The sequence below is a fragment of the Calonectris borealis genome, chromosome 9, assembly GCF_964195595.1.
Source record: "Calonectris borealis chromosome 9, bCalBor7.hap1.2, whole genome shotgun sequence".
Classification (NCBI taxonomy): Eukaryota; Metazoa; Chordata; class Aves; order Procellariiformes; family Procellariidae; genus Calonectris; species Calonectris borealis.
This window is the reverse complement of record NC_134320.1, coordinates 1,176,566-1,185,435: the sequence shown is the minus strand read 5'-3', so window position 1 is coordinate 1,185,435 and position 8,870 is coordinate 1,176,566. Positions and strand designations below refer to the sequence as shown.

At 54.9% G+C, this 8,870-nt stretch overlaps 1 protein-coding gene across 1 annotated transcript in view; it reads left to right on the top strand.

The window, feature by feature from the left end:
* The first annotated feature begins 3,890 nt into the window (after positions 1 to 3,890).
* SLCO2A1 (solute carrier organic anion transporter family member 2A1) overlaps positions 3,891 to 8,870 on the top strand; it is a 30,644-nt gene continuing 25,664 nt past the window's right edge. Inside the window, exon 1 of the mRNA XM_075157876.1 lies at positions 3,891 to 4,154. Coding sequence (XP_075013977.1) covers positions 4,065 to 4,154 — 90 coding nt within the window. The 5' untranslated portion in view covers positions 3,891 to 4,064. The remainder of the gene's footprint in view (positions 4,155 to 8,870) is intronic.

Sequence of the window (8,870 nt, the reverse complement as noted above, 5' to 3'; positions counted from 1 at the left end):
TCTGACCACACAGTTCACATTTTGCCAGCTCCAAGATAGGAAAATTAGTTCCTTGGCACATCGTTCCCTTGGGACCGGGGCTGTCTGGCTCCGGACCATGGATGGTGCTTCACGCAAGTCTGTATGAAATGAAATACTGACTGCAAAAGTCCAAGTCTCAGTCCTAAGTCACTGATAGGGAGGCTGCTGGGAAAGAAACACCTTCCTTTAAGAAGGATCTGCTGGTCCAGCTTCAAACGTAGCAGGGACTGTCCTACTGTGCATGCACAGTGGGAAATCATCTTCCATGCTCTTCATCTAGTAACAAGTCTTCCTAAGGGCCAGGAAGATCTTCCCAGTTGAATCCCAGCTGGACTTGATGATCCTTATGGGTCCCTTCCAACTTGAGATACTCTATGATTCAGCGTTGGTGGGTACGCATCGCCTTTTAAAGCCCAGCGGACAAATAATCATTGAGAAGAATAGGTTGGGGATACCGTGGAGGAAAACTGAGATGCTTCAGTCCCTGCCACATTGAAACCAGGTGGTAAAGCAGAGCTAGTCTGGTCGTCACCCCATGAAAGCATCAACCCACTGCTTGGAAGGAAGAAGTAAGGAGGATGATGCGGGGAAAGAGAAGAGCTGTGGTCGTGTGAAGGAGTTTGACCCAATCTCCTCCCCAGTAGAAGAAAAGTGGCTTTTGAGGGTTCTGATGTTCTGCAAACAAGGTGAGCATCCCCTGGTAGCAAAGAGGGACCTGCCTCAGTTCCTGCATAGCCACACGGTGTAAGTTGGGTCTGCCCATGGGAGACATGCCTGGTGGGCAGGTTTCAGCTGATGGCTTGTTTTGGGTGAGAGGAGGTGGCGGGGTAGAGGATGAACTGGTGGTGGACCTAGAGAGCTGCGGGCCTGATTCAGCTTTGCTGGTTGAAGTAGCTGGTTGCCGCTCAGTTAACAGTAGCGAGGTCTTCTCCTTCCAGCCGATGTCTTGGCCAGGGGAGCGTGACTGCTGTAGGAGGAACTCATTTCAAAGGCTGGGAAAGAAATGCAGCCCCAGGAGCCGTGTAAAACGAACCAAACCCTGTCGATGTGTGATCTTCCCTGCCAGGCACTTAACATCAACCGTATCGCCCTAACAAAGCACGATGAGAAGAATTTGAAACCAAACTCTCCTCCCCTTGTCAGCGCCGCTGTAAATCACTTTCCTCCTGTGCACTCATCTGCAGGCCGAACCGTTCCTTGCCAAGGCTGTAACCCTGCGGCAATGAAAACGCAGCAGAGAATCCTCAAAAAGAGGCAAGAGTCCTGTTTTCTCGCGTTTTGTTACTCCTGTTGCACAATCTGTTGTCTAAGGTCCGTAATTTAAAAAAAACGTCGGTGTTAGAAAGCTAGAGCTGAATTTGTGTCCAAGGGCTGGAATTTCTCTTCCAGCAGGATAAAAACTTGGGAGATGTCAGTAGTGCTCTCCGATGGTCCCATCTAGGTGGACAGAGCCTGCTCAGGATAGTCCTTTGCTTCTGCTGCAAGACAAAGCGCCTGCGCCGGCCGCGGGGAGCCTCGTGGAGTTGCTGCAGCACACCCAGTACTGGATGCACCCCTAAATTCTGCCTGCCTTTAATAACTGAAACCACCACGACTGGACTGTTAAATTCAGATTTGTCGGCTTTTATTGTATTATTTACTACAGCTAGAAAAGCTGCCAAGGCTTGGGCAATGATCCTTGCTTGGGAAAAATGTTCACTGGAAGCTTGTCGGTGGGAGAGCAGACCAAGACGCTGCGTGGCATGGGTAAGCGAGGTGTGCGGCCCCGCGGGGAGGTCCCCAGCGCTGTAAGTGGCTCACAGCTGGGTGTGAAGCAGGTGTTTTCTTGCCTTACCTATTGCAAGAGCTGCAGATTGAGAAATACTATGGCAGCACAGGTTGCCAGCATGATTTCTTCCTGCCCTCCAGCAAATCAGCCCCGCTGCGGCACCCTCCGCATCCCAGATCTAGCAGGGGCTTGCTGGGAGGTGGCCCGACCTGGGGAGCACAGTGCTGCCTGGGGACCCACGTCCTTTGGTTCGGAGCACGTCAGAGGCTGCCCCAGCCTCTGTCCTTCCTTGGCCAGCCGGGACGTGTGGTCGCTTCCCCCTAAGGACCCGCATCCCCGCAATGTCCGGCCCACGGGGGTGTTTACGAGAAGCTGCATGCAAAGAGCATTCCCTTTTGACTCACTGCAGCCTTTTGCTTCCCCTTGTAGGGGTTATTGAGCCCACTGGCGCAGGGTTTCCAACCCCGTCCGTAGGACGCGGCATCGGGGCAGGGTCGTTTCTGCCCGCTGCCAGGCAGGGCGCAGGCTTGTCCGGCGTCGCGCCGCTTCCCCGCTATGTTTTGCTGCATGGAGACAAATTTGTACGGAAAAGCTGAAGTTAGTGGCCGAAACAGCTGCTGCGTGGAGGTGGTTGTTATAACAAAGGGAGCGTCACGGGTCTCTGCAGAATAAACTGAAAAGACAGGGCCGTTAGCGAGCGGGTCAGGCATCGCCTGAAAAATGAGCTCAGCAGCACGTCGGGCTCACGGGGAGGATGGGAGACGAGCAGAGGAGGTGTTGGCTTGCTTGAGCTTTTCTATCGGTGAGGCTGAAACTCTCTGTTTCTTGCCATTGAGTGGCAGATAAAAGGGCTCGGCTAACTCTTGACAGGGGGAAGAGGGTCTCTTCGCTTTGCGTCCTGACCCCAGATCTAGCAAATTTGGGGATGGGAGTGGAAAAAGGGGGATGGGAGTGGAAAAAGGGAGATGGGAAAACGGGATGCTTTTTTTGCCACCCATAGGCCAGTGATACCCGTGTGTCCCTGCAAGCTGTGCTCCTGGGACAGGGTTAGGAAATTGGGAAGCTGACAGCCAAAATTAGCTCTTTTTATCTTAGCACCACTAATTTTTACACTGCTTTCAAGCCCCAGCCTGGTGCTGGACACCAAAGATCCTGACCTGGGGGTCCGCTCGCAGGACAAGGCAGGAGGAAGGGAGCACCCAGGGAGCCTCTCCCACGGGTGCAATGCACCCTCTCGTGGTGAGCAGCCACGGCGGGTGCCTGGGCAGGGTGCGGGTGTCGGCGGGTGCCCGCTGAGCGGGACTCGGCTCCTTGGCGTCATACCAGGGCATACCAGGGACCCGCCAGCCCTCCCATGGGGAAGCGGTTCAGGGAGCTGGGATTTGGTTTCTCCAGGCTCAGGGCACCCCGAGGCAGGCTCCGCCATTTCCCACGGGGTCCCCCCGCCTCTCTTCCCCCCCTGCTTTATGCGGGGAAAAGCAGTAATTTTGACAAAATACTTGAAACTGGCTTCTCCTCAGCTGGGATCAACCTGCCCTTCTCCCTGTGACACTTCTCCTCCCTGTGAGGAGCCTGCAAAATAAATCAGGGCTTTGCATAAACAAAGCCCCAGAGAGGTATTGGTAAAAAAAAACAGGACCTTCACAAATGCAGATTTTTCCACAGGAGAAAAGCAGGAGAAGTTTTTCTCCATAACCCCTTAACCCAGGGAGGGATTTCTCTGTCTGGCTACCCAGTTTCCCCCCTCCCACCACCTGGGAGCCAAATCTTGGTTTGCTGAAAGGTGCCTCCCCTTCCTCTCGCCCCTTCAGGGGGACTTGAATTAAAACCCCAGTCGCTTTTCCTGCGGGCAGGCTGCGCTGCCGGTGCCTTGTCCAGCCGCATCCTGCAGCCTCGGACGTGAGCACAGCGGAGGGGAGCCGCTGCAAGGGGCGAGCGGCGGGTCAGGGTGCTGGGTGGGCAAGCAGGTGGGCAAGCATCCTCGCACCCCAAACCGGCCGGGCTCGGCGAGCCCTCGCTCCCACCTGCTCCCTGCGCACTGGCGTTAGCTTCCTGCGACTTTAAAGTTCCCTCGACGCACAAAGCAAAAGAGGGAGGAGAAAGGGTTTCATCATCGCTCCCGAGAGCAGACTTATAAAAACTTTGCGCTCACGCTGCCTGCCTCACTCGCGAGCTTGGACGGTTTTCGGTGCGGACCGTGTGCGCTGCTGGCGGCGGGACAGGCCGGAGAGGAACGGGAGCCCAGCTATTCGGGGCTCCCTGGGAAGCCCCCACGATGGGAGTCCACCCCGAAGCCGGCAAATCCCCAGTTGACGTCCCCAAAAGGTCCGGCACCTGCTCCCGGAGTATCTTCTGCAACATCAAGGTAAGGAGCGGTGCCTGGCAGGGATGCGCCGCTTCCCCGGCGGGCAGGGAGGAGGATGCTTGCGCAGAGAGCGACCCCAACCCACCCCACGGGTCCCCGCATCCCCGATACAAACCGCCAGTAAAGTGAAGGGTGTTTGCTAAGATGCAGAATTTGAAAGCCAACTCCTCGGGCAGTCCTGGATAACGCCGCTGAGGTCCGTCCGCTCGGCGCACGGGAAGAGCTGGGGGGCTCGGTGGGTTTCAGGGTGGTACCCTGCACAGCATCGGGGTGTTACGCCCCGTGGAAGCGGCGTGGGCAGCTCTCTGTGAGCCGTGGAGCTTACCCACGGCGTCTGGTACAGTGTGCTGCTGCTTAGGGAATGATTAACCACATCCTGGTGCGAAAAGAAAACACTGCCCTGTAATAACACTGATGTGCTTTAAAAATCTTGGTGAACAGGGCATTTTGAGTGACAGAAGCAAAATCTCGGCGGGCTGAAGTGGGTTTTCTGGTGTTGGCAGCCCAATTACTCACCTGCCCCTATTAGCAAGGCGAGAGCTGTCATCTTAAAGCCGGTCCCTGCCTGAGCTTCAGGCTCTTGAGCTCACTGCCTGCGTGAGAAAACACCGGCCACCCTGGCCGCCTCTCGTGTTTTAAACCCTGCTAACCATCAGGCTCTTACGCCACCCCTTGCCCTGTCTTTTTTTCCCCATGCGGCCCATTTTAGCCCACTTTTGGATGGGCACCGAGGCTGCTGCACGTGCTGGTTCATGTCCCCGGGACATCGTGTCTGCGTTGGCCAGGATTTCCCTGGGTGGGTGGGATTTTCGTGCCTCGCTTGGCAGCACCTCCGCACATCGGCAGCCGGGTGCAGTTTTGGGGAACGGCAGCACCTGCCCACGGGCAGAGCAGCTTTGGGTACGTGGCAAGACCTCCTCGTGCTGGTGCTGCCAGTCGTGCCCAGGGCTGGGGTGTGATTTCCCACTAGTGTTATTGAATACGAACGTGTGTTTGCTGCGAGGAAGGGTTTGTCAGCATTTCCCAGCTAAGCGTGTTTTCAGGAGTATGCAGCCATGGGTAGGGCATCGCGGTCCGGGATGGGTTTGGGTTCTATTTGCCACCTGTCTTTCCTCACCTTGCATGAAGGATGGCACTGCCCGCTCGTCTTTGGGCCGTGCTTGCTTGGGGTTGGTTTCTGGGCAGCAAAAGTTTCACCAAATCGTGGGGCCCCAACAGTTCTGTCAGGGTGCCGTGGGGATGCTGTAGGGTACCATGGGGCTGTTCCCAACAGGCTGCTTCTCCTCCTGGGGGCTCCCAGGGCTGGAGGCATCATCCCAGATGATGTCTTCCAGTCCGACATCCCTGAAGGTCCCCACTGCCCAGGCTGGGCTATTCCACCAGGTGACTTGATGGCCCTTCTTGACTGTGAGCTCCAGGAGGAAGAGCTTGAGATTACCCTGGGTAATTTAGGGCTGCCTCTGGGCTACCCTGACATGCCTCTGGAGGCGACTGGTGACCTGACCCCTCCTCTGGTGGACGTGCAAAAGGTGGCTCTAACCCCCTCCAGGCTGCTCCAGTAATGACCATGGCTCAGGGTGAGTAACGTCACCCAAAACCAGAGCCCTTCTTGCAGTTCATGCTCTTTCCTGGAAATACGTACAGCTCCCTTCAGCTGCAAGCTTGCAAAAATATCCTGGAACTGGAAAAACATTGTCAAACTCGGTGCCTTTTTCAGGATGTAAAACTTCAGGGTTAAAAAAAAAGAAAAAAAAGCCCCAACAAATGTTAATCCGTTTCTGCATCCCACAGGCGGCCGCAGGATGCGGGCTGTGCGTGCCGCAGGAGTCGGGCTGGGTGCTCAGCACCCCACACACCCAAGGGCACGTGGTCAGGGGCTGCGTCCAGGACCTCCCAGGGGCATTTGGCCGAGGGCAGATGACAGGGAGGTGTCACTTTGCCGGCGGCAGGAGCTCTGGCTGCGCCGGGAGGTGCCTGGCCGGCTGCCTGCGCCCGTCGGCTCCAGCTCGAATCGCCCAGCGTCTGGTGCCGGCTGGAGGGCTCAAGTCTTAATTTCAAAATGAGCAAGGAGCCTGGAGCTCCCCAGACCGGCCAGGCGCCCACCACTGAGCCTGTCTGGAGGGTCCTAGGAGGTGATTTTGGTGGGAGAGGTGGTGCTGCAGCAGCCGGTGTGGCAACCGTGTCTGGGACCTCGTCCAGAGTGACCCCGGGAGCAGGAGATGCCACCAGAGACCCCCACCTCCTGCCTGCCCTGGCTGGCGCAAATACAGCTGCACTAGGGGAAAACCAGCATGTAAAAAGAAGCGCGTTTGTTTTAAAAAGTCAACAGGTTTTTGCTAAATCAAGGGGAACCAGCCCAGCCCTCGATTTAGCACAGCCCAGCACTGGCACCGTGCAAGCACGTTAGGGAACAGTTTGAGCTCTATCAAAACATGCTTGTTGGCATCAGACGGATGATAGGTACCATCTGGGATAGCGGGGAGTCAGGACACCCATCCCTTGGTGAAAAGTTCTTGCTTTAAAGAGCAAATGTATATAAATTCACAGGCAATGACATCCCCCACCCTTTCCTGACCTGTTCACTCTTCCTGTGCTGGGACACTTGTGTTAAAAATATATATACATTAAAAAAAATAACTGCTTCAAGGTAGAAAAGCACTAGTCTGTGTGCAGTTGTCAATCCTCTCAGCCGCAAAAAAGTAGTAGAAAATCAAAGTGCCACAACTGAATTTCCAGGTTTGGGAAGTTGTTTTGTTGTGAATGGGTCGTCAGACGGCAAGCTGTACAGTAAACACCTCAGTTTATATGGCTTTATAGCTCTTGTTTGTATGAGAAGACCTTGCTGCTGCAAATAATGTATTATATGAAGTTTTCATCCAGCACCTAATTGTGTGGGCAGCTGCTGGCATCATCCCACACAGAGATAGGTGTTATAAAAGGGTTTAAATTAATTAGATGCAGCGTCCTCCTATAAGCGATCGCAGTTTCTGACGGGGATAGTATTTCCAACACAAAAAAAATCCCCTAGTTACAGCAGGCTCCAAGTCCTAATCACGAAGCTCATGTTTATTCCCCTGGCTCACACGCCAGGATCATTTTCGGAGTGCCTTTTGCAGGGCTGGGGCCAAAAATAACAAATTATTTTTCTGTGCAAACCGTCTTGCTCCTCCGTGTTCCCCGTGATAGGGACCGCCACCCCCCTGCACTGGTTCCCACCGCTCTTGGGGTGTTTTTCAGCACTGGCCCTGTTGCCGCTGGAGGTGCGGGAGCACGATGGTGCCGGGGATGGGCATCGGAGAGGGAAAGGTCCTGGTGGAAAGCAGCGGTTTTAACGGTTCTGCAGGGATTTGAAGAGCGAGATGGGATGGCAGCTCTGGGGGTGGGCGGATGGAGGTGCTGCTGGGGACGCAGGAGGACCGGTGCGGAAGCAGGCGCTCGGGGAGGCAATGCCGTGTGGATGTGGCCGCTGGCTCATATCCGTGCTCTGACACAGCAGCGTTTACAGCTGATCTCTGTACCCTAGGGGAACGTGGTTGGTGACGGTTCCTTCTTGCTGCTGTGGAAGTTACTCCCTGTTATACGTGGGTATTAATGACTGTAGCTAATACTGCAATTACAGAGAACGGCACCAGGGCTCTGTCTACACTGATATTGAAGGGCACCACCTGGCTCAGCCAACTGTGTTTGCTGTCTGCACCGTATCTTGCAGCTGGGATAAACCTGGTCATTGTTTTTGAGTGCCCTCTCAGATGTGGCAGGCTTGCTTGAACCCCTCTAGAAGCTGGCTGTTTGTCTTGAACTACCTTGAAGAGAGAAAGCAGAATGCAAAAGGCCTTCAGTTTTTGGGACTGGGAGGTTGCTGCTGAGCACTGTCCCCTACGAGAAGCCTAGAGCATCTCGGTAATCCCACAGTGGTGGTGGAGATGGGTGGTGATGAGCAAGGCCAGCCCCCTACTTTGAAGTTCACGAGAGCTTCCAGGGTTGTGCTGACTGGCACTGGGATTTTGGGGGGTTGCAGTTGTGCCACTTGGCAAATGCAGGATGAAGCCAACCTTCAGGTGGACGCCAGCACCCGGTGGCATGGGGGACACTGAGGACCTCACAGCTTAAAGGAACAAAACAGGTTTGAAAGGTGGAGGAGAAGTGGGTGGTTGGTCTTTTTGATACCCATGCGTGGCCATGGACCCCATCGATGTCCCCTGGTCCAGAGTCCTAACTGCTGTCTCCAATCATCATGTCCATGCCCATCCTGCCCTTCCAGACATCCACTGAAAAAGGGTTATTTCAAAGGCGTTATCTATTTGCAGGTGCCTCAGGTATTTTGGCTTCTTCACCTTTATTGTCTCTTTCGAGCTTTTGTGCTGTTTTAATTGATAGCTAATTGCTTGTTCAGGATCCCCAGAAACACGACAAGGAGGAGAGCTTTATAAATACCTCGTCACTTAGCTGGGTTGGACTGGTTTCAGCTGGAAGCCGGTTAGCTGGGGAGTGCAGGGGAGCAGCGTGAAATGGTTGGGAGCGCAGGCAGGGGCAGGCTTGTACCCTGCGGACCGCCTGGCGTGGAAAAGCAAGCAGGAGGCTAACAGAGTTATTGTCACTCATGTCAGCTGGAGGGCGTCCGGAGGGGGATTTAAAGCCTTAGGGGCAGATTTAAATTGGGTGCTATATAGGGGCAGGGAGAGGGACGGTATGAAAGAGTGTAGGAGAGGGGACAGC